The 26,055-nt window shown below is 38.1% G+C and overlaps 2 protein-coding genes across 3 annotated transcripts in view; one reads left to right on the top strand and one right to left on the bottom strand.

The window, feature by feature from the left end:
• MAN2A1 (mannosidase alpha class 2A member 1) overlaps positions 1–26,055 on the bottom strand; it is a 185,741-nt gene that overhangs the window by 21,733 nt on the left and 137,953 nt on the right. For both annotated transcript variants that reach the window (XM_004042339.5, XM_055389294.2), the window contains 4 exons: positions 24,896–25,010; positions 6,302–6,435; positions 2,752–2,893; positions 84–217 (listed from right to left, as the gene is read on the bottom strand). In XM_004042339.5, coding sequence (XP_004042387.4) covers positions 84–217; positions 2,752–2,893; positions 6,302–6,435; positions 24,896–25,010 — 525 coding nt within the window. The remainder of the gene's footprint in view (positions 1–83; positions 218–2,751; positions 2,894–6,301; positions 6,436–24,895; positions 25,011–26,055) is intronic.
• On the top strand, positions 7,451–10,349 carry LOC109027034 (cancer/testis antigen family 45 member A10-like). Its single transcript, XM_055389296.2, has one exon. The coding sequence runs from the start codon at positions 8,077–8,079 to the stop codon at positions 8,554–8,556; it is 480 nt and encodes a 159-aa protein (XP_055245271.2). The 5' UTR covers positions 7,451–8,076; the 3' UTR covers positions 8,557–10,349.

Here is a 26,055-nt window from a genome sequence, read left to right as displayed (position 1 = left end):
TTTTAAAAGTGGAAAGTCATAATTTCAAGTTTTGGGTGACAAAGAACAATCAATATCAGATCATGCTAGTTATTTTCTCATACCGTATTAACAGCACTTCTTTTTTCTAGTAGTATTCGAAATAGATTAGCTGTAATCTTGTTATCCTGGATACCTTGCTCAAGGCCACGATTATCATCTTGCATGAGTCTTCGATCCATGATAACTTCAATCTGACCTAACACACAAACAAACAAACAAGCAAAACTGACCAGAATAGTTTAATACTGACATTCATTGAGCAGCACTTAAGTAGCAGCCACGATGTCTTGCTCTAAATTTCCCCTCTAGTCAAGGAGGTGGATTTATACAACCCACTACACCATGGGCTTTCTCTTCATAGTAGCTCAAAGTAGCTACTACAAATTCATAAAACAGGATAGTATTTCTGTGTTTCTTTAGTAATGTTTCACAATATCTGATAAGAAATTTAAAAGTGAGACAGGACAGATCAAAATTTAAATGAAACTTTTTTTCCAAAACATTAACCTAAAGAGTAAATTAAGATCTCCGAAACTTCTAGTAGCACCATTTGGAATCAAAAATGCTTATGAGGTTTATTAGGAAATGTACATCACACAGAGTAGTAAAATACACACCGATGGGTAGGTCTAAAAAAGGTTTGCAAATAAAATTTAGGTTACTTGATATGAAGCAGGTCTCTGAAGAAGCCCTAGAATGTGGACACACTCATGATATACTCCCTTGCTTCTCTGATATTGTGTTAGCGGCAGCACCGCTGTCCTGCCTCTCTGGCTTAAAAGGGGTCATACCTGGTTCCTTCATTTGCTATGCAATATTTCCATATTTCCTCTAGCTCAAGTTGTAAGCTAATCATTACATTATGAAATTAAAAAATAAAAAAACTAGAGCCATATGTGTACATATATACACACACACACACACACACACACATTTAAGCTAATGCTCAAGTAAGACTTAGAAAACTGAAGTTATATACTTAAACATACACGCATATTCATTCATATCCATTACTATATTAAATGATCATTTGGTACAAAAGGGAAATAGCAAACACAAACGACTTTAACAATTACTACTATTACATAGTCGTAACAACTCTGTTTAGCTTCTTTCTTCTGAGTTTACGTATCTAGTACCTAAAACTACCAGAGATGAGTAGAAATCTCATTGTCACTACCTTCATAATTTAAAAGACAATTGTCCAAGATTTAGCCCCCGGGCGCAGGGATTAAATTGGGCGGGAAGTGACAAGCTGTAGATAGATCATACCTATCTACAGCTTGTCACTTCACACCCAAATTGGCATATCAACGTCTTGGTAATTTCTAACTCTTCTCCTGTCTCCAAATGTTGGTATATATAACATGTGACTGGCACTTAGTGATTTCCTGGATTGTACTCAAATTGCTTTAATTCATATACTAAGGTATTTGGTGGCTATAGTAGAAACAGAGGAACTTTATTTCTTAGCTTGTCTTTACCAGGAAGTGAGATAATGCTGCTTTGTTAATCACGGCTTGAGCCTTACTGTCTAGCCCTCTATTTAGGGCACAGCTTTGAGAATTTAAGGCAGTGTTTAAAAATGAGTGGCTCAAGAGTCATGTACAGCACAAAGATGTTTTGTGTTTTCTCAACATAGTGTTTTTTAAAAAATTATATCAATATTTTACAGATTGAACAACTTCATGTAAAATTCCAGACTTCTGGACTCTTCTTCAAAAAAAAAATTGAATTTAGCAACACTGGGCCCCTAACCACACAGCAACAATGCTGCCCCACTGCACATCGGGAACATGCTCTTCAGTTTGCTCAAGTCTCTAACCCTCCCTACTGGATCCCTGATGTGGAGCCATTACTACTTTCAAAACCGAATTCATGTCTTTATGGCATGAGTTTACATCATCTTATCTAATGAAGGCCACAAAGAAAAATGAGAAGTAGCAGTTTGTGTGTGTGTGTGTAAGTTACAGAATCCATGTATACGCTTCATGTAAAAAGTGGGCTTGTGTCAAAGGACACACCAGGAATCTGCACTCAGTTATTATCTTCCTCCTTCAGATATGTACCTCTACCAACTCTTACAATGTAAGAAGACCAATGATACCATGTATGATAACCAATTAAAAATATGTATTATAAAGGATCAAAGTCTCTCAATAGAAAGACTTGCAAAAATTAATCAGTGTCTATTGACTATTTTCTCTCACTTTCTGTGCATCACTTTCTCTCTTTTGGAATCCTCAAAGCCACACCTCTTTATCCCCATATCTCTATCATTTCTACTCCCTTCCTTCTTTCAGGTGGTAGCAGAATAGAAAGACCATGATTCAGAGAAGGACCTAAGTTTGAACCACAACTTCCCAACTTTGCAAACGTAGGCAACTTATCTAAACCTCTGAATCTGAGTTTCCACATCCGTTAAATCATAATGATGATGGAGACCTCTGCAAAATACACACTATTAGGAGAAGCAAATTATCTTTAAAAAGAAATCTTAACATGGAATTTTAGGTCTCCTGTTCTTCATCTGAAGATTTAGGAGATTCATCTTTTTATGTTGTTCTCACAAAACCCAAATTTAACTAATAGTCTGGTTGTTGAAAGAAAAAAGCTGAAAAGAAGACAAGGAGGTTTTAACTAGAGATTATACCACATCTGACCAACAGAAAAAGTATACAGTTGGAATTTAAACCTTTCAGAGTGAAAAAGAGTGTAAGCAATACATACCACTATTCAAACTCGAAACCCCTAAAGACTGAGCAGAGAGCAGTGTCAAACGATGTTTGGCATCCTGGATATAGGCCATTGTGGTCATGGGATAGACATTTGCTTGAAGAGGCAATTTGCTGAGTGTCATTCTAGGTTGAATCTATAAAACACAACAATTCCATCTACAAAAAGTGATATTTACATATGTTCTTTTAAAAACTTGAGGACAGGTGATTTTTCTTCCCAAGAGAAAAAGACAAAGCTTCCTTTTTATTCAGTGGAAGAAATAATTTAAAAATTAAAACATTATTTAAAACAATATGAAGAAAAACCACAAGGATATTAGAAAACAATTTTTAGGTGGGAAAGGTAGAACTTGTCCAGATTTTTAAAATAGGCATTCCTATTTAAATTCAGAATAAAAATGCTTAAAAGTCTTCTAGCTCTCCAATATTTGCATAAAACAAATTATAAAGGTATTAAGTATTCATTTCTCATCTAAATCTAACATACTGCTTTTGTAATGAATGCTAAGTATAATAGCTCTCTATCCCCTTTCAAGAAATCTCTCTTATTATTCTTGAATTGGTTTTAATAAATACCATAGGTCTCCGCACCAAATCTTCTAAGATATTACGTTATAATCAAATGCATATTTATATTTAAAAACCATTCAGTGCTTACTCTTTTTGATTAGTTTCAATGCAGATAGTTCCAAATTCCAATTCCTTGCAGCCTAGTACCTGAATGTTCGAAATATGACTCTACTTTTTGAGAAAGACTGTCGGTAACCCCAAAGCCCATCTGGGTCACAGTGACTGACTCTAAGCTCAGAACCCTATTATCAGTGAATCTTAATGATACCATATAAAAATGTCATCTCCTCATTTAAACTCATGAAAGTTGGACATAAAAGTGAAGAAAAGAAGAGGTACAAAGTTACCGTAATAGTTAACATGTATTAAGTGCCCATTAACGAAAGGCATGGTCCGGAGTATTTCACAAATCTGATCTTTAATCTTCCCAACAACCCTGCAATGTCTCCCTCAAATTACTGGTTGTACTAGGTTGAATAATGCCTCCCTCTCTCAAATTCCTGTCCACCCACAACCCATGAATGCGATCTTATTTTGAAATACAGCCTCTGCAGAAATAGATGAGGTCATTCTGGATTATGTTGGGACCTAACCTAATGACTGGCATCTTTACAAGAAGAGAGAAATTTGGACACAGACAGACAGATACAAGAGGCATAGGGAGAACACTGTATGACCAAAGAGGTAGAGATGGGAGCGACGCATACACAAACCAAGGAATGCCAAGCATAGGCAACCACTAGAAGCCGGGAAAGGGCAAGGAAGGTTATTTCCCTATAGCTTTTGGAGGGAATATGGCCCTGCCAACACCTTGATGTTAGAAATGTAGTCTCCAGAACTGTGAAAGAATAAAGTTTTGTTGTTTTACGTGATTCCATTTGTATGGCAGCCTTGGGAAATTAATAAACTGATAAAGCTACAACTGTAAAATGTTTAAAGAAAAAAAAAAAGTAAAGCTACCTTAAAAGAATTCTCTATTTCTCCTTTCCAAACCCAATTAACTTGTAAATGTAAACTTATTTTTAAAAATGTAAAACTACCACAATCGTGTTGTTGCTACCCTGATTCCCCACTGGTGGAGCTAGATACCTAGTTTTGCCCAAGTACTACTATATCCAAAGCTTAAAAAATGGTCAATTTTAAAAGCAGAAATATTACAGACTTAAAAGTAATATTTTCTTTTTTAGTCAAACGTTCCATCCTCAAAAAGAAAATTCACATTTTTAGTTATTCAGTTTTACTAAGTTTCTCATTCATGTCTACACCCAAAAATACAAATAACTGGTTTTGTATAATTTTAAGAAAATACTTTCTTTTGTACATAAAAAAATGAATCACCATAAAGTTGAGATTTTATTTGGAATCCAAATGGCTGTAGTCGAATTAACATGCTAATTCAGAATGTATGCTGCAATTTTTATGTTTTGGAAAAAGTTTAAATTTAACTTTTGCAGGAAATCATAGAAGAGAAAATTATTAAAATCTTTTTCACCCACTCCCAGTTGAAAATCAAAGTAAAAGTGTTTATTGTAAAATTATTTCTATTCACAGCCAGAAATTTCTAAAACACTTGTTTTAAAAACATGCTCATGGTTTTAATGGTATTTCAAAGATATGTTATCAAACACATACACTCAGAAAACAGAGATTTAGGTAACAATCAAAAGTGCTCTATTAAATTGGAGAATTGACAACCTGATAAGATTGTATAAATCAATTTCCTTACTACAATTTGAAACATTTCATGAAAATCTTGATTAAATATATACCTGCCCATTTCTGAATAGATATACCTATGTATATGTATACATGTGTCTCTGTGTATGTATAATGGTATACACGCACACACATATAGAGGAAGAGTTCTCCTGAAATTTACAAGAGCCCATTATTAGATCATACATTAAACCAATATATAGGGAACAAACTTAATAGATATGGATCAATTCCTTATGAGGACAACTAATATAGACTTTGTATCCCCACCCAAATCTCATCTTGAATTGTAATCCCCAGGTGTTGAGAGAGAGACCTGGTGGGCAGAGACTAGATCATGGGGGTGGTTCCCCCCATGGTGTTCTTTTGATAGTGAGGGAGATCTCACGAGATCTGATGGTTTTATAAATGGCAGTTCCCCTGGGCTTTTCTCTCTCTTGCCTGCAGCCATGTAAGACTTGTCTGCTTCCCCTTCCTCTACGATTGTAAGTTTCCTGAGGCTACCACCCCAGTCATACAGAACTGTGAGTCAATTAAACCTCTTTCCTTTATAAATTACCCAGTCTCGGATATTTCGCTATAGCTATGTGAGAATGGACTAATACAAAAACAGACCGGGCACAGTGGCTCACGCCCACAATCCCAGCACTTTGAAAGGGCGAGGTGGGCAGATCACTTGAGTCCAAGAGTTCGAGACCAGACTGGCCAACATGGTGAAACCGTGTCTCTGCTAAAAATACAAAAATTAGCTGGGTGTAGTGGTGTGTGCCTGTAGTGCCAGCTACTTGGGAGGCTGAGGCAGGAGAGTCGCTTGAACCTGGGAGTAAGAGGCTGCAGTGAGCTGAGATCATGCCACTGCACTCCAGCCTGGGCAACAGAGCGAGACGCTGTCTCAAAAAAAAAAAAAAAACCCAATAAGTATAATCCATCAATCCCTAATTATGTTTCCTTTCTGGTAGATAAATTCATATATATATTTTTTAGCATCAAGATATTTAACATTCATAGTGGTCACCAAATTTACCCTTTGAACAAATAAATCCTTACAAAAAGATGTTCTAAAAAAAATGGTCTCCCAAATATTTGTTCTAACTGTAGAACCCGAAATTTTCTGTCAAAATTCAGTTTTATTTTAGAAATAATTTGCAACTTTAAGTATACTTTTTCAAAGGATCCAAAATTAACTGGGCCATTGTTATATATAAGAATTACACACCAATACAACCATTACTTAAACATTTTAAAGGAAAAATTACCTGGTATCCATTTAGGTCAGTATAAAATCTATTTTGGCTTTTTATATCAGAAGAAATTTTCATTGCAATCTCACGGTTATATACTTTTCGGATGTCCACAATATTGGAAACTTCCACAGACTGTCCTTCTATTCCTAAATTTAAATATATATATATGGATTAATAGAAAGAAATTACTTGCCTCACCTTTTTGAAATATACTATACAGAACTCTTTCCAAAGTTACATACATTTTCTTGTTTTCTACTTCCTGTCTTAACATCTCTCATATAATAAATGCTATGACAATTTAACTTTCCTTTTTAAAAACTATCAGAAGGTAGATAGCACTTATTCAGGGGAGCATATTATTCAACTAAAGAATGAAGCAGCTGGGATGAGAAAAATGTAGATGATGTATAACATGTAAATGATCCTCTGAGTTCTAGAGGAGAAACAGGACATGCAATGAAAAAAGGGCTGCCCAGCTACAGGCCAGTCCACTTCTCATCTGCACCACCATTCCCCAAAGAGCCATTCTAGCCCACTTTTTCACCATTCTCTCCTTATAGACCAGAAATTATGAGCCAGTAAAGTTTGCATTCTGCTGGTTCAAGTGACAGTGTATTATTGCTAGGAAAAGAGACAGGAGATCTAATGAGATGGTTTATGGCTGAAAGTGATATTAACATATTAGTATTTGTGGACTACAATCTGGAAAGCTCTCCAGAAGTTAAATCAATTTTAGTTGAGTTTAGTTATCTCTTAGGACCCCTTGTTATGAAATGATCCCTTTTGTCCTTTGTTATATAAAGCAGAGGGCAGCTTTAAAAAGTCCCTAACATATCAAACATTCGTTTGGATAAGCCTCAAGTGTTTACTAGTTTCTGTCATTCTACTTTAATTCTATCTTCAGGTCCTCAGTGAGGCCTTGGGTCAATTTCATAGATAGAGAAGAGGAAATCTAACACATTTAATACAGATCAAGGGTGTATGAGATAAAAAGGAATGAATTAATGGCATTTGCAGCGACCTCCATGAGACTGGAGACTATTATTCTAAGTGAAGTAACTCAGGAATGGAAAACCAAACACTGTATGTTCTCACTGATATGTGGGAGCTAAGCTATGAGGATGCAAAGGCATAAGAATGATACAATGGACTTTGGGGACTTGGGAGGAAGGGTTGGAGGGGGGCGAGGGATAAAAGACTACAAATAGAGTGCAGTGTACACTGCTCAGGTGATGGGTGCACCAAAATTTCACAAATCACCTCTAAAGAACTTACTAATGTAACCAAATACCACCTGTACCCCAATAACCTATGGAAATTTTTTTTAAAAAGGGTGCGAGAGAGATATTACAGGACCTTCTAAAGAGAGCAATTAGGAAAGTGGTCATAAGAAGAAAGAGCGACGTCATTCTATTCAATAAAGCTGAAGCTTTCTGAGGTTCAGAAAGGAAAAAAGGAAAAATGCAGAAGGGAGGAAAGGAGTAAGGAAGACTTTTTCCTAGGAGACAAGTAGAATCCCCAGAGCTTAGCAGAAGGTGACAGCAAAGAGTTAAAGAAAGGAAATTTAACTCTGTGAGGTTTGTGGGAAAGAGTGTAAATGCAGGCCCCATGATTGTCGGGGCTGGCACCCGTGATCCTACTGAACACAAGGCTTCTCCTCAGGACTCCGGCGCACCACACAGGTTCCCAGTGTTCCCAGTATTTGGCTGGGGCAGGGCACGCCATAGCAGGCAGTTTCCCTTCCATCCCCCTTGGGCCATACTGGATCCGTCCTTCTGGAAACAATGACTGATAAAGCAGAGAAGGTTGCTGTAGAACCTGAAAACGTGTTTAAACGTCTCAGGGAATCTGAGAGTCCTTCATCTCAGAAAAGGCAGAAGATGGCCCTGTTGTTAAGGAAACAAAGAGCAGGAGACAGCCTTATTGGAGGCTCTGCCATGTCCAAGGAAAAGAAGCTTATGGCAGGAGATGGTATTCCACCAAGCCAATTGGATTCTCGGTTTGATGACTTCAGTGGCTGCAGCAAAGACGGGCTGATGCAGAAACCTGGTAGAAATGCACCTGTAGGAGGAATCATTACCAGCAATTTCCCTGGAGATGACCTAAAAGTCACAGAAATACTCCCTTTTCCAAAATGTCAAGAAGAAATTAATGCTGATATAAAACGTCAATTAGTGAAGGAAATTCAACACTTTAGACGAAAATATGAAAAACTCTTCAAATTGCTTGAAGGACTGCAAGGACCTACAGAAGTCAAGAAATGATTTTTTGAATCCATCATCAAGGAAGCCACAAGATTTATGAGACAAGACTTAATTCAGCACCTTGAGAAGAAACTGGAACAAATGATTTCTGGCTACTTGTTCAAGAAGGATCATCTCACCCCAAATGCATAATCTTGTTAATGACTGAGGAGGAAAAAAGGATCAAATTGCTGTTTTCTAGAATGGAGCAGGATATTGCTGAAGCCTCCTAAGCATGTGTTAGTGAATAAAATGGCCTTCCAGAGGCTAAGACATTTCTGTTAAAAAAAAGAAAAAAAAAAAAGAATGTAAATGCAGTTAGTGTAGGCACCATAGATTTATCTGAAAAGTATAATGGAAATTCTAAAATAAAAATAACAATCTAGTGATAAATAACACTTAAACGGGCTGAAGCCTCTAGGATCAGAATTTTCAGAATGCTCACTGAATTTCTTTCCGGTATATACTGCTCTTCCAACTTGAATGGAGCTAACTTCAGTTTCTTCCTACATTCATAAAACTATTATGAGTACCATCTCCATGGGTGAGGAAATGCGGAATGTCATTTAAAAAAAAAAAAGAGAGAGAGACAGGGCCTCACTATGTTGTTCAGGCTGGCCTCGAACTCCTGGGCTCAAGCAATCTTCCCACCTCAGCCTCCTGAGCAGCTGGGACTACAGGCATGTGCCACTGCACCCAGCTAATGCCTTTTTTTTTTTTTAATGGCCATAGTCTGAACCACTAACCCCTGCCAGTTACCTACACATGTACATTTCCTGATGACAATTATTACAAGGACCTGCAAAGATAGATGACCCAAATATCTCCACCACTATTGGGAAGTTGAAAAAGAAATCACACATATAGCTGATGATAAATAACAGTATCTTCTCTGACCTACAAAATGCATTACTCTAAATGCAAACCCTCTTTTCAGTATGCTTACATTAACCAAAATAGTTTTGTAAAGCCAAAATGAAATGTATATGGAATTTTAATAACAACAGATAAGCATCTACAAATGAACCAAAAACATCCAAAACACAAAACGTAGCACTAAGCATGATAGTATTCACGTAATACTAGGGAGCTTGGCTGATGACAAGAAGTAAACTCTTAATTTACTAAAAGCATTCATTGGGTTTTTAGTACTATTTTATGTTTTCTTCTCTCTAGATTAGATATTGTCTCAAAGATCAACAGAATACATGAAATGAAATAAAGCCTTAACAAAAGAGAACATCATTAATTTTAATTCATGTATCTCCAGAAAGCATTTATAAAAGAACATGCTTCAAGGAAAAAATAATAATTTCACACTACCTCTAGCAATAATAAAGTATTTCTGTTGAGAAAATCATCTTTCTCAAGCTCAGTATTATACTCAGATCCTGTTGTGGCAACAAACACTTAAAGCTCTTTAAAAGGAGCCTTTATGTCCATTCACATTTCAGCAAGATATCAATTTAAAGTTTGTATCAGGACAGACTTTTAAAATAAGATTAAACTTAATATGCTTATTATGAACAAGCCAAACAAAACCTGTAATGGTCATAAAAGCAAGGAGGTATCCCTGAGTTCTCAATGATAATTTATTATTTTTTTAAAGATCGGTATATGTGAGAGAGTGAAACGATTGCCAACTGTTCCTATTCTGTGTCCGTAATTCCCTAAGTTTGTACCTTTCCCAAAGAGGCTCATGAAACGGAAGGGAGAACTTCCCAGGAAGCAGGAATGCAAACCAGCAGTATCCAGTGGTCTGTTTTACCTGTGCATCACATGGCAGCAAAAATGCTACTTTTTTTACTAAAGTGGCTCCACCTGGGCATGAATGGCCAGGGCTTTCTAAGTCCCTCTGGGGGACTTAGACTTCTCTTTAACACTTTACAAGATTAGTCACTAGGGAAAGAAAGGAGTGATGCCATTCCCAGGTTTTAACAAAGAGAAATATGTGCCCTCTTGCTGCTAATTCTCTCCTCCTTGGAAGAGAGAATGGAGTTTGTTTATCCTTATTTGCATAGGCAATGCAAGGTAGAACAGAGCCAGTTCACAGGTGAAAAGTGGTAATAAAAAGGCCAAAAAGAGTCCTTCAGAAGGTCCCACTACATCAGAGTGTTCTATAGATGCTGTAGATTCCAGTCTCACACCCGGAGCTAGGATTTTTTTTTTTTTAATCTCCCTACAGAATGTTAGCTTCTCACAGATACAGACTGTCTTACACACCATCTTTGCATTCCAGTTCTTAACAACATTTGGGGTACATGGTAAGTACTGAATCACTGTTAGACAGAAATAGCTAAGATATGAAAGCCTGTCCTTTATCATGCAGAAGTTAGCTGACATGGGAGGAAAGTAAACTAGGCTATGGATAAAGTTTAAGTAGCTGGAAAGATGAGAGAATAAGAACTTTCATTTTACATACATGTTACATGCATGTTAGAATATAAGTTCCCTAAGGCTAGAGACCATGTCTTATTTATCTTCATGTTCCCAGCACGTAGACATGTACAATAAACGTATACTGAGTGAAGGGTGGTAAACGTATGCTGAGTGAAGGGTGGCAGCTATGTTGCAATGACAGGAGCCAAGAGTTATTGATGCTTACTATGTACCATATGTTTACTACAAGCTTTACATATAATGACTCCTTTCGTCCTGACCCTAAGCTGAGGAAGAAATCACTCGCCCAAGGACAAGACTGGCAGAACCAGGACTAAACTACTACATCATCATGTCTCACTGGCAGACCAACTATTGGAGAAGGCTCAAGTTACTCTGGGACCAAGGGCTGGGAGAGGCCTTGTAGTAAGCGAGTAGAGAGAAGACCTCCAGATTTTGTTTTTGTTTTTAAGGGCAGAGGGCACTGAACTGAAATCTGACATCCTGCAAGAGCTATTTGAGTGAAATAAAGCACAAGAGGCTTCCAGACCCCAAAAACTCTTTAAAACAACCCAAAACTCTCTTTTAAAACGGCACACTCACCTTAGAAGCCAAGAAAGTAATACTTATTTAATATTAAAGACGGATACTCTATTGCACAGCAGTTCCTCCCCACTGTACCTAGCTGAGATGTACATAATGGTGAGCCCAGGAGGCACGCACCAGCATGTTCACTGCATACTGGCGCTAGGAACAAAAAAATGGGAAGACATGCTAGATGCCCTTCAACAGGGAAATGAATAAATAAAATCACATACACCCATGTTATGGAATGCAGTGTCACAAATGAGAAGAATGAGGTAACTGTCTCTCTTGGCAGAGAAACATCAGAAGAAAAAAGCTAAATGTAGCATTTATGTAGCATGATAAACTATGCTGAAAATCGACACAAACACAATACTATACTTTTCTACAGCTGTAAGACCGTGTGGTGCATGTATGCTTGCACATATATCTGAATTCCTCTCCTGAAGAGTGGATGGAGACAGACACAGATGCCAGAGGAATTTTACTTTATATCAGTAATGTGTGAAATTTGTCAGAAGAGTACACATATATATTATTTATACCTGTATTTATAAAATAATATTAAGCATCTTTAGAATATTTTCTGAGACAGCAAGAAGAAATAAAACCAAGTAGGTCACCGTCAGGAGGCTGAGCTGTATCACAGCTTTGGGAGGACAGAACACTCAGGCTTACAGGGTTTTAGCACCACTCTCAAAATGATGGTGCTCTTCTCAGAGCCTTCCCCCACTGGGTGGATCAGGAGAGAGTGAACAGAAAACAAAAGGCATCACCCTCTTAACTGTTGCTTAGCACGTCTAAGGAAACCAAAAAGCGTGCTCCCTCATGTGGGGAGAGAAAAACTGGAGGGCATGCCGATGCCAGTGCGGTGGCTCATGCCTGTAATTACAGTACTTTGGGAGGCCGAGGTGGGTGGATCATGTGAAGCCAGGATTTGAGACGAGCCTGCCCAACATAGCGAAACACTGTCTTTACTAAAAAAAAAAAAAAACCACAAAAATTAGCCAGGTGTGGTGGTGGGCACCTGTAATCCCAGCTACTTGAGAGGCTAAGGCAGGAGAATCACTTGAACCCAGGAGGCAGAGGTTGCAGCAAGCCAAGATCGCGCCACTGCACTCCAGCCTGGGGCAACAGAATGAGACTCCATCGCAAAAATAATAATAACAATAATAATAATTATTATTATTATTAAAAGAAAAACTGGAGGGCAAGCCCGACACACGCCATGCCTGAAATATGAGGTAAAAGAAACATCCACGAGGGTGTAAGGACTCCAAAAAATGCAAATGGAAACCCTGGAGTCATAGCTCTGAGCAACAACTAATGACGGCCTTTAGAAAATCCCAGGCTTTTACTTCCTCTGTACCACCAACTCTCTCAGATCCTTCAACAATTTATCTGAAGCCGCCTAATTCAACCCTGAACTGCAGAATCTCAGAGTTAGCTCAACCCTCTCCACCTCTCCAGATCATTTTATTCTAGCTATTTTGAAATGCAAAGTATACTTTTCCAAGGAATATACTCATAAATCACACACCACATTCAACCAGTTATAGGAGTGAGAGGCAACAACTTGGGAAAAACAACAAAAAAGAATCTCACTCATATCCCAGCAAAGTCCAGTATCTTAACAGTGGCACCTAATGTGATTAGGACAACTCATTAGATCAAGAGGGACAATAGCAAATGGCCCACGGTTACCTAGGAAAAAGACAAGCGATGGCGAGAATCCTAAGAGGCATATTTAAGTCTGCAAATAAAAGTTTAACTGAAATTTAACATAGCTATCAAATCACATAAAATAAAATCTCCAAAACACCCATCTAAGATTCAAAGAAATGTCTGAGTGTTTTAAAAATACTGGCTCTCAGGCAAAGGGAACCTTGTTATCTATCTAATTGTTGCTCTCATCTCCTTTCCTCTAATCTGTGTCTGAGGAGAGAGGATGACAGAATCATCATTTTGTTGCAGAAGTAGGATAATAATAGCTATCAGAAAAAACTAGGGCTTCTGATTTTGAATATTCCTTCTTCAATTTGGGAAACATTTTGTTTTGTATTTTAATCATCAAAAATATAAAAATACCTTTGCTATTATGCACTTACTTTAGTGATGTTTTTGTAAACTTTATCCAACTTAGCTTAAAGCTCAAGCTTATGGTTATTAACATATACTGCTTAATTCGATAAGTATGCTTATACGAAATTCTCACAACAATGACAAACTGAGTAAGTCAACATCAAAATGTTTCTAAAAAGAAAATATTATCGTGACCATATTTTTAAAAAAAACTGTACTTATATCTGAAAGTACCAAAATAAAAATGGTAATAATTCCCACTACTGGATGATCTTTTTTTTCCATGTTGACTCACTCAATTTACCATTCATTATAAGACCTAATTTATCCTCTGAGTCACTGCCGATTTCTGGGTCTGTAAATCTTCATATTGATTATTTCTCCACAAGTGAAAATTTTAACATCTGCTTTCATGAATACAAATTTTAGTAAATTTCATTCCAAGTCACAAATTTAAGAAAATGATGATATACTGCTTTGTGCCATTCATAAAACACTACTAGATAAACAGCTACTATTACTTACCAATAACTTATGAGTTAGGCACTAGTGTACCTATTTTATGCTTTTCATTTCAATAATTCTCATGAAAATGTCAAAAACTAAATCTGTAATAGGAAAGGTATGGCATTTTGATCATAGGAATTGCCAATGTTGGATAAAGATTATACCAATAAACTATGATATACTTGAAGAAGACATAATAAATGAAAAACATATAACAAAACTGAAAGGCTTTTTGGTTTTTTTTTAAAGTACTAATGTTATGAAACAACAGAATTTCTTGGAAGCTCTGTTTTGGAGGGATCATAATACTGACATCAGTTTTAACCTCAAAATAGATAAAATAAATAAGGTCTAACTAAAACACTCCCCTACGAGGTGAATAAAATAGCTCACAACACTGGAGTTTTTTGGTGCCTTCCCCGTGTCCCAGGCTTGGGCTGGTCTAGGACAGAGGAGAGAAGCTGGCTGAACTAATTATGATATTTGATCTGCACATCTGTGGCACTGGCAGTTACTCTGAACTTACCTACTTCCTGTTTTCCCAAACATGCTCCTTTCTAAGGTACCTTTAGGCAGGAAAAGATTCCTCATAATGACCTGCCTCCATGACAGATGTTTCTTTTCCACCACTCTATTTCTTCTCCCAACTTATAAAAAAAATAAAACAAGCAGCAGCATATCTCTCACCCTCTTTAGTGGGTACTGAACAAAGACAGTTCAATATATTGGTGTCTGACTGGACTTTAATGACTAAGCAACAAATATTTCTGCAAAACACATGGTTTCCAATTGCTTGCTTTCACCAAAATTGAAAGCATACCTAATCAGGTTGTCAGGCAGTAGATCTTTAAAAATAATTGATTAAAATTAATGTTTGACGATAGATCAGTCTGTGGCTTACGGCATCTAACTCAGGAGTTCAAGGTACTGAATGATATTCCTATAAGAAAACTCCTTCAATCCCTCTCCCCTCTCCCCTCTCCCCACGGTCTCCCTCTCCCTTTCCCTCTCTCTTCACCATCTCCCTCTGATGCCGAGCAGAGGCTGGACTGTAGTGCTGCCATCTCGGCTCACTGCAACCTCCCTGCCTGATTCTCCTGCTTCAGCCTGCCCAGTGCCTGGGATTGCAGGTGCACGCCGCCACGCCTGACTGGTTTTCGTAATTTTTTGGTGGAGACGGGGTTTCGCCGTGTTGGCCGGGCTGGTCTCCAGCTCCTGACCGCCAGTGATCTGCTAGCCTCAGCCTCCCGAGGTGCCAGGATTGCAGACGGAGTCTCGCTCACTCAGTGCTCAATGTTGCCCAGGCTGGAGTGCAGTGGCGTGATCTCGGCTCGCTACAACCTCCACCTCCCAGCGCCTGCCTTGGCCTCCCAAAGTGCCGAGATTGCAGCCCCTGCCCGGCCGCCACCGTCTGGGAAGCGAGGAGCGTCTCTGCCTGGCCGCCCATCGTCTGGGATGTGAGGAGCCCCTCTGCCCCGCCGCCCAGTATGGGAAGTGAGGAGCGCCTCTTTCCGTCCGCCATCCCGTCTAGGAAGTGAGGAGCCTCTCTGCCCGGCCGCCCATCGTCTGAGATGTGGGGAGCGCCTCTGCCCCACCGCCCATCGTCTGAGATGTGGGGAATGTCTCTGCCCCGCCACCCCGTCTGGGATGTGATGAGCGCCTCTGCCCGTCCACGACCCCGTCTGGGAACTGAGGAGTGTCTCTGCCCGACCGCCACCCCGTCTGGGAGGTAAGGAGCGTCTCTGCCTGGCCGCCCCGTCTGAGAAGTGAGGAGCCCCTCTGCCCGGCAGCCGCCCCATCTGGGAAGTGAGGAGCGTCTCCGCCCGGCAGCCGCCCCCTCCAGGAGGTGGGGGACAGCTCCCGCCCGGCCAGCTGCCCAGTCCGGGAGTGAGGTGGGGGGGCGCCTCTGCCTGGCTGCCCTGTCTGGGAGGTGGGGGGGCCCCTCTGCCCGGCCGCCACCCCATCTGGGAGGTGTACCCAGCAGCTCATTGGGAACGCGCCATGACGACGATGGCGGTTTTGTCGAGTGGAAGAGGGGGGGATGCGTGGGGAAAGGAAAGAGAAATCAGATTGTTGCTGTGTCTGTGTAGAAAGAAGTAGACACGGGAGACTCCATTTTGTTCTGTACTAAGAAAAATTATTCTGCCTTGGGATGCTGTTAATCTATGGCCTTACCCCCAACCCCTGGCTCTCTGAAACATGTGCTGTGTCCACTCAGGGTTAAATGGATTAAGGGCGGTGCAGGATGTGCTTTGTTAAACAGATGCTTGAAGGCAGCATGCTCGTTAAGAGTCATCACCACTCCCTAATCTCAAGTACCCAGGGACACAAAAACTGCAGAAGGCCGCAGGGTCCTCTGCTTAGGAAAACCAGAGACCCTTGTTCACATGTTTATCTGCTGACCTTCCCTCCACTATTGTCCTATGACCCTGCCAAATCCCCCTCTCCGAGAAACACCCAAGAATGATCAATAAATACTAAAAAAAAAAAAAAAAAAAAAAAAAAAAAAAAAAGAAAACTCCTTCCATTACCAGCTACTTATTTATGTGAACAACTTTCCTTTGCACTGATATTTATATAAATAAAAATTAAGAATAAAATCATATATCATTCTAGCAATGAGTGACATTCATCAATGGATACATTATCCATTAGGAATTAAAAAGGTACAACCCACTGAGAAAAATGTCTTCATTAAAATTTATAAAATAAATTAAAATAGGAACATATTTATGTTTTTTGACCAACTGCATACAAATAATAATTTTTATATCTCAATCCAGAAGAAATAAAAATACTTAAGAGCCTTATAACAGACTTTTAAAACTGTATACATAAATACACACACACACACACACACACACGATTTTTGTTTTAGAGAAGTAATGAAAGACTGACCAATAACAAGGCTCTGAACCACAAAAATACTACATTAAGATAACATTCTGTAATTATAAGGAGAAAATAATGATGTGAAGTTTCTGACAGTTAAAGAAAAAGCTAGTGCAGGCTTTTAAAAAACACATGATTTAGTACCACTGCCCATTGGATATGCTTATTTTTAAAAGTCACCATGTACAATACACCAAAATAACATCCTTTGCAATTATTTAAATGTATAAAGAAAAACTTCAAGTCAATTAAAAAATATATAAGGGACAAAGAGTTCTTCAAATCCTTATAGTGGGGTTCTAAACAACCTTATTTCACACATTGTGATATTCTTTTCCTCCTTTCTGCCTTTCACGTGACATTCTCTAAGACCTAGCCTCTCAGTGACTCACTTCCTTCATTAAATCCTCCCCAATTCCCCCAATCCTTAATGACCATGCTTTGTCTTATAATACTCAACTATCTAACCCATCTGGCTCACTCACTCTTGTAAGTAGATCAACACTCACTATGGGTAAGGTTCCTTGTATATTTACTCGGTGAATACTCCAAACATCCTCTGAAGCTGATTTTACTACTGTCAACATTTCAGGATGATAAAACCAAAGCCACGTTGGCAGTAACCTGTGCAAGGTCAAACAGCTGCTAAGTGGCAGAGCTAGGATGGGCCTGGGAATAAAACACAAGAGAACTGGCTCTGGAGTCTCAACTCTGAGCCATTACACATCTCCTGTGTTTCCCATCCCTGTGCCCTTCACCTGAGTTCAGTGCAACCCACCTTTGTAGGGGATGATGCTTCTTTGCTAAGGAGTTATGGCTTCAACAATCAGCTGCTCTCAAACAGCCCCAAAGATAACCTCTGAGTTCTGAATCTGTGTAACCAGAATGTGCTTACAGTCCCTTAAAATAACCTTCTCTTTCATGCCTGTAGGGAATAATCAGATTCGTCACATAGCTACTTATTTCAATTTTTAAAAGTTCCAATTAACAGGGAAAAAAATCCTTAGCAGTCAATTGCATATTATGATATTCCAAAAATGTTTTCATTACCTAAGCCTGCCTAGCTATAACTTACTTAATGCTTTTTACTTTTAAATCAAACTAAATATGGAATATAGCTCTGGAAAAAAATGAGAGATTGATTGCAAACCATCTTAATGTCCTCATGAATCTTTTTATGAAAATAAAAAGAACTTCAGTGAAGCTCTGAGACCTTGTTTACAAGTGGGGCAGACTCCAGGGATGGAAGCCCCAGATTCAGGCATTCTTAGAAGATGAATTTAATCACTTCTTGGCCTTTTGGCTAAGACCAAGTGTAGAAGATGAATTTAGAAGCAGGGAGTCAGGCACAAGAGATTTTATGTGAAACTAGGTTGTATGAAGACTCTTTGACAGTTACACCTAATTGAACATCTACCTTTTTTATAGATTAAGAAACTGAGTCCCTAAGAAATTAAAGGACAAACCCATACTCCTCTAGTTTGCTTAGAGGCAAAACTAAGGATTTGGATCTCTAAATCCCAATGTGATTCCCTTATAAGAGGGGTCTTCAAAAGTTTCACGGAAAATGCATATCATGAAAAAACCATGCATGGATTTCATCAAAATAAACTCATACTTACTTATTGTAACATGTCTGAACAGGATCTAGTAGGGTGAGACTTCGATTTGATAAGAGCCCCTATCAGAGCAATATAAATTATGCTAAAATTTAAACAAGAACAAACATCAAATTTATGGTGAAGCTTAGGTGGAAGTATGGTGAAATCACTGATGCTTTATGAAAAGTTTATGGAGACAACGGTCCAAGAAAATCAGCACTTTACAGAACAGACAAATTGTTTTAAGAAGGGATGGGACAATGTAGAAGACGAAGACTACACCAATTTTCAAGAAAAAAATTAAGTTTGCTCCTGCTCCAACTGAAGAGAACAATTAGCAGCTTATACAATTGTGACTGAAAAATTAAAGTTGAGGAAACTTTCCACTCAATGGGTGCCAAAACCATTGCGTCCAGATCAGCTGCACACAAGAGCAGAGCTTTCAATGGAAATTTTAAATAAGTGGGATCAAGATCCTGAAACATTTCTTTGAAGAATTGTAACAGTAGATGGAATATAGCTTTACCAGTATGATTCTGAAGACAAAGTACAATCAGAACAATGGCTAGCAAGAGTTGGAAATGGTCCAGTCAAAGCAAAAGAAGACTGGCCAAGAGTAAAAGTCATGGCAACAGCTTTTTGGGATGCTCAAGGCATTTGGTGTGTTGACTTTCTGGAGACCCAAAGAACAGTAACATCTGCTTGTTGTGAGAATGTTTTGAGAACATTAGCCAAAGCCTTTGCAGAAAAACACCCAGGAAAGTTTCATCAGAGTTCTTCTCCACCATAATGCTCCTGCTCATTCCTCTCATCAAACAAGGGCAATTTTGTGACAGTTTGAATGGAAAATCATTAGGCAGTCACTTACAGTGCTAATTTGGCTCCTCCTGACTTCTTTTTGTTTCCTAATCTTAAAAAAATATTTAACGGGCACTCATTTTACTTAATAATATACGTAGACTGAAATGACATGGTTAAATTCCCAGGACCCTCTGTTCCTTAGGGATGGACTGAGTAGCTGGATTCATTGCTTACAAAAGTGTCATGAACTTGATGAAGCTTATGTTGAGAAATAGTTTATATTTTTAATTTTTATCTTTTAATTCCATTTGTCCACAAACTTTTTGAAGTCCCCTAGTATGTTTAACTAGATGAAGCTCATTTTGATTCTCCAAAAGCCAAAAGTCAGGTTATAAATCCACTTATCTTTATATATTCAAAATTGCTCAGAGAAAAACTAAGCAACTCTATTCGATTGCTAAATATGCAAGGAAATCAGTCATTTCAGTCAAAGGAAAGCCTTTCCTTCCATACTTTTTGATGTCAGTTCATTACATTTTACCTCCAGGCTACTTGTTTTCTTTGAGTAAGATCCATTACATATAATACTTTATAATATGTTGGTGGAAAACAGGGCAGAAGTATTGCATTTAAGATGTTTCCCCTAAGGGTTAAAACATGGTTTACACACACATACATACTCACTCGCTAACAAACACCTGCCTAGGAGAACACAGTCCTTGCGCCAATGAAATGTACACGACACACTGGTTACCCACAGTGACCTAATTCTTCAAAGTAGCTGTTGATATCAGAAACTAGGACACTAAAGTCCAATAATTACAGCTCTGAAGACAAATAAGGCCACAGTTAGCAATGTCACTTATTGGTATTATATTATTGTAAGGTATGTACTTTCCTTGTAGGTGCAGTATTAAATAAAACACAGGAGGATACAGGAGCTTCTGTTTGTGTTATATTCTATCTTCTAATCACAGATTAACCAAAAAAGCTAAAGTAGCAGCCTATATGGTAATGTTTAAAGCTTCAATTAAATGAAAGATGATTATACTGCAAGAAAAATTAATTCCCACCTCCCTCAACTTTTCCCCCAGAAGAGTGTTATTTTCTACAAATGAAATAAATTGCATTTCATTAAATTATGGGTGCTATAAAATGGATTTATTAAACCTGACATGGGCAAAACATTATATTTCATTAGAAATTTCTTTTTTTTTTTTTTTTTTTTGAGACAGAGTCTCGCTCTGTTGCCCAGGCTGGAGTGCAGTGGCGCTATTTCGGCTCATTGCAACCTCCGCCTCCTGCGTTCAAGCGATTCTCCTGCCTCAGTCTCCCGAATAGCTGGGATTATAGGCGCGTGCCACCAAACCCAGCTAACTTTTTGTATTTTTAGTAGAGACGGGGTTTCTTTCACCTTGTTAGCCAGGATGGTCTTGATCTCCTGACCTTGTGATCCGCCTGCCTTGGCCTCCCAAAGTGCTGGAATTACAGGTGTGAGCCACCGTGCCACGCCTTCATTAGAAATTCTGAACTGCTCTGATCTTGTAGAGCTTTTAAGGCTAGTGAGCACAAGATTTCTTCTAATTTAGTATTTTTAGAAACCTTTTGAATGCAATGTCTGAACGATAATGAAAAGGAAAACAGAGTGTTCTTTTATTAGTTTAAAAGATGTTAAGAAAGAGAGAGCCCTTCAACTGCACTTCTGATCATTTTCAGAATCTGGAGAGAACGCAAATAGAGAAACAAAAGTTAAATACCAAACCAAAAACAAAAGTAGGTTGAACTATAAGGCCTCTCAACTCTGTTTCAAAATCATTAAGGACCAAAGAGTTTATATAATTTTGGAAATGTTGCTTGTCGTTCTTGATTTTGTTTTCTCCTGAGGCTTAATTTGGGCAATAGTTACTTTGGGGAGAAAAGGGTCAAAGAACAACTAAAGTAGAGATTGAGAAATGTAAGAATATTTTGTCAGGTATGCATTAGTTTAGTTTTTAAATTGGATTTGTAAGGTTTAACAAAAGTAGACACCCAACAAAGACAATCTTTAATACTAACTCATTTTCTGTTTCTTTATTCCTTGTTGCTGAGATTACAAAATCTTTTGTATAATTAACTGGTTTAGTAACCTAATACAATTACAGTATGCAATCATAAAACATTAATAGTCTCTCTCCCCAAACCCTCATTTCTTCCTGGATTGAAAATCTGGTACTAACAACAAATAGGCTCTATTCATTAATACTGATGCAGATAACTGCATCTGGTTGGTTTAAGGGGGACAAAAGTAGCATATATCCAAAACTAGTTTAGTAAATTAAATTCAAGAATAAATATTTTTTGTTATTTTATGCAATACTAGCTAAAAGCCAATCTACAACAGCATGGAAGTTGGCTGACGTTTCCTTTGCATCTAAAATGAAAAGCCACATTTTGTCTATGCATTTTGATCAATCATCCAGGTGTCTGATTTACAGGAGGCCAAAGTTTAGAATGTTAAACAACTTTCCAGTATTTCTTAATAAGGAAGACTTGGCACTAAATAACAGATCCCTGAAGACTGATCACCCTTTCAGGCAGCGTGAACGCTGATAGAGCCAAATACCCTGAAGACTTCATATATCTATCATGGGCCTTGATTAGTGATTTCATTAAAACCCCAATCAGCCAGGATTGAGACAACCCGAGTGTTCAGGCAATCGTATGTGAAAAACAGGAGAGACAGGTGAGTCATGAAGATTACTAAGGAAAGACTCTCTCCACAACCAGGCTTATCTTTTCCCAGAGGGAGATTTGTTAAGAAGAGCTCAAATGCAAACATGGGAAGGTATATAGTTTGGAAGAAAGCATTTCAGGTGATTCTGGTATCTCTATTTCCTACCAACTGCTTTCACGTTGGGAAAAAAAAATGATCTGGACTAGAAACAAAGAAAAAAGATTTACATGTTACGTCCAGTTTATATAGGACGGCTTCTCGTTTAATCCAGGCAACTACTGTAAAACTCATCAGTGAGGCGCTCTAAGTTTGCATTACACTTATTTATCCATCATTTATTATTTTTTTCATATGCCCGAGAACACCAAGGAAGAGAAGACAAATAATCTAGAAAGGAAACACATGAAAAAAGAAAATCAAGCCAGGTGCAGTGGCTCATGCCTGTAATACCAGCACTTTGGGAAGACAAGGCGAGTGGATTACCTGAGGTCAAGAGTTCGAGACCAGCCTGGCCAACATGGCGAAACCCCATCCCTACTAAAAATACAAAAATTAGCCAGGCATGGTGGTGTACACCTGTAGTCCCAGCTACCTAGGAGGCTGAGGCAGAAGAATCCTTGAACCAGGAGGGCAGAGGCTGCAGTGAGCCGAGATCGCTCCACTGCACTCCAGCCTGGGCGATAGAGTGAGACTCTGTCAAAAAAAAAAAAAAAAAAGGAAGGAAAGAAAGAAAGAAAACTAAAGAATAAAAAAGAGAAAAGAGGCAGAGACAAGACCAGCAAATAGAAATGGGCTACACTGAGAGCCCCTTTGGAAGGCCAGGAGCCAGTCAAACCTCAGTGGCCTGGGCTCCTGCTTAACACTATTAGCCACTGGACATAGTTCACTGCCCAGAGGGAAACAGGAAGAGAAGGGGAAAGGAAAAATGACAAGCATTTAGTTCTGATGAGTGTAGTTTGCTCAAATAAGTAAATAGGCAAGTCAGAGTCTATTAATTTCCAAGTCAAGCACTAAGTACTCTGGCAAGCTAAGCTACAGCCACCAGCAGCAGAACAGGGCCATCTAGTCTACACAAACTGCCCTATGATGTGAGAACTAGAGGTCCTGGATAATCCAAGGAAAACCCAGAAGATATAGTGACATGACTAAATAAAAGCAAAAGCAATTATGCAAATATACCTGATTGAGAAGTTGGAATTTTAGAAAGAGTTGCTACAGCATTTCCTCTGAGACATAGCCCATCTCTAAATATAAGTGATGAAAAACAATGGTAAATCCAACCTGATGACACAAGTTTGTGCCAAAGTGTGTGCCATGTTGTACTCCAGGAAAAACTTTTCCACTAAAAAACAATAGTTTAAAGCAAACTTAAAAATAGATCAGCATATCTTCTGTGTGGTAATGCTATAAAGTTGAAAATGTAACTTAGAGCTCTCAGGGGTATTAAATAATGGCTTACACAAGAGTGCAAACAGATGACCAAAAACAGTTTCTGACTTACCAGAAGTTTTGAGAAACTCAATAAAAGATTATTTCAGAACTACAGGTTTTCCTGTAGGTAGCAAAGTGATCACAGATAACTTCAGAAGCCACATTTAGGACACAAAATTAGTGTCTAACATTATTTTGCCCACCTGCCAGAGAACTTTTACTTTTTGATTCATCCTATGAATCATGGGTTATTCTGAAAAACCTATCATATTATTACCTAAAAAAGTTGCATGAGAAAGTTTGTCCATACCTGAAATTCTAACAAAAAGCAAATACTAATGAAATTTGAAGTTAATAAAAAAGTTAAATAAAAGCAAAATTAAATTTAACTATGAAATCAGAAAATTGAACTTCTGTGATTTAAGAGATTCCCTGAACATAGTATCCCTTTGCTTTCCCACAATACCTAAAAAGGAAACCGTGCCTGCCTATACATTTATCTTTAGTTTGTGAAATCCTTTATTTTTTACCTGTATGAAGATTCAGGGAAATAGTATTTTTTCTTTTCTAATTTGTTCAACTTAGCTAACAGCAAAGATAAATTTAAATGGCATTTTTATGGGGTCTTTTTCTAAGAGTGTTGATAATATGGTAAATACCCTGGTTATTAGGATTAAATCTGTAGTTGGAAAAGCACACCATTCTACAAACAATGAATTCTAAATCAACCAACCTAAATGTGCAAGTCTTTGGAAACCACAGCTCCACTCAGACCCCATGGAATCAGTTCCATTGCCCAGGGTTAAGTTCTCAAAAGGATCAAAAGCCTATTTCCTATCACTTGGGTTCATAAAGATGCTGCTCAATACTGTTCTAAAAATGATAAACAATTGCTAGGTTTTATACTCTACTGGGTAAAGAACTGTAAACAAACAGAACCAGCTTAGAACATTTTTCTCTTAAAGTTACATTCCAGTGATACAGGCTATATTTAAGGAAGCAGGCCCCATATATGTGTGTGGTCTATTAACTGAATGTCGTATTTAATATAATTTCCATTTCATAAAATCAAAACACTGTATTGTTTTCAGGTGTTAGAAATAAAGTTACCAGTTAATGAGCTCAAGACCAATATGGCAACAATTAAGAGAAGATATACAGAGGAACATGTGTATGTAGGGATTGAAATGTTTTACCATTTTTTATTATCAAAGGGTAAGTTTCATATTTTAAATCATATTAAAAACATGTCAAGTTTAGAAAAACATCATCTACAAAAACCAACTGTTAATTTAAGAATGGCATAAGAAAAGCAAGAATTCAAAAACCAGCATACATATGTTTCATAACTGCATTCCTATTTTCTTACCCTGTATGTGGTATAGTCGGACTCTATGAGTAACATGGTCAAAAAAGCAAGTCACTTCCGAATAAATCCTTCCATGTGTCACTCGGACAAAGGGCGGTGTTGTGTAAACATAAGGCTGAAAAGAAAATAATATATTTAAGAAAAATATTTTGGCTTCCAAACTTTTAAAAGAATATGTTTATTATGGTTTCAAAAATAGAAAATACGTATCACCTGATATTTGCAATTTTAAGTGTAAACCAGATCTTATAAGGTAACATAATATGCATGTGATAAAAACTGAACGTGTTTTTTATTTTTAAAAATGCTGAAAATAGGAAATAAAAATGTTTACAACTTCATTGGTCTAGAAAGCATTCCTCCCAGCTATACAAATTTCTAACTAAAATCCTTCTATTTGTCCATATAGTTACTTATTAGAAACAGCAATCATTCTACAGAAGTTACATTTTCCCAGGTAAATAATTATTATAACCATGGTCCCAGCCCCCTAATGTTCAGGGTTTGGGACATTTGGCAAGGATGACTACAGGGAGTCATCTAAGCAAACTGAAAGCAGGATTCAGAAACATAGTTTAATCATAGCTCGGTTTACTAAACTATAAAACATTCTGTCCTTTTACTTGAAAGAACTAGCTGAATATAAATTCACAAACTTGAAAAAACTACTTGGAAACCACTAGTTTAGTTTTTATTTAAATTTTAAAAAATGGTAATAAAGCACATAACTTATGTGACATGGAAGCAAATTTAAAACATTTATGAGTAATTATATTTTTAAAGTATTAGATACCTTAGCTCAACAATAGCATAGAAAGTTAGGCTTGCAATATGAACTATTTAAACAGTATAAGGTTTTCGGCCAGGCGCCGTGGCTCACGCCTTGTAACCCTAGCACTTTGGGAGGCTGAGGTGGGCGGATCACGAGGTCAGGAGATCGAGACCATCCTGGCTAACATGGTGAAACCCCGTCTCTACTAAAAAGACAAAAAATTAGCCAGACGTGGTGGTGGGCGCCTGTAGTCCCAGCTACTCGGGAGGCTAAGGCAGGAAAATGGCGTGAACCCAGGAGGCGGAGCTTGCAGTGAGCTGAGATCGTGCCACTGCATTCCAGCCTGGGTGAAAGTGCAAGACTCCGTCTCCAAAAAAAAAAAAAAATT

The sequence above is a fragment of the Gorilla gorilla genome, chromosome 4, assembly GCF_029281585.2.
Source record: "Gorilla gorilla gorilla isolate KB3781 chromosome 4, NHGRI_mGorGor1-v2.1_pri, whole genome shotgun sequence".
Taxonomy (NCBI): Eukaryota; Metazoa; Chordata; class Mammalia; order Primates; family Hominidae; genus Gorilla; species Gorilla gorilla.
The sequence above is the reverse complement of the archived record's forward strand: the minus strand, read 5'-3'. Positions and strand labels throughout refer to the sequence as shown.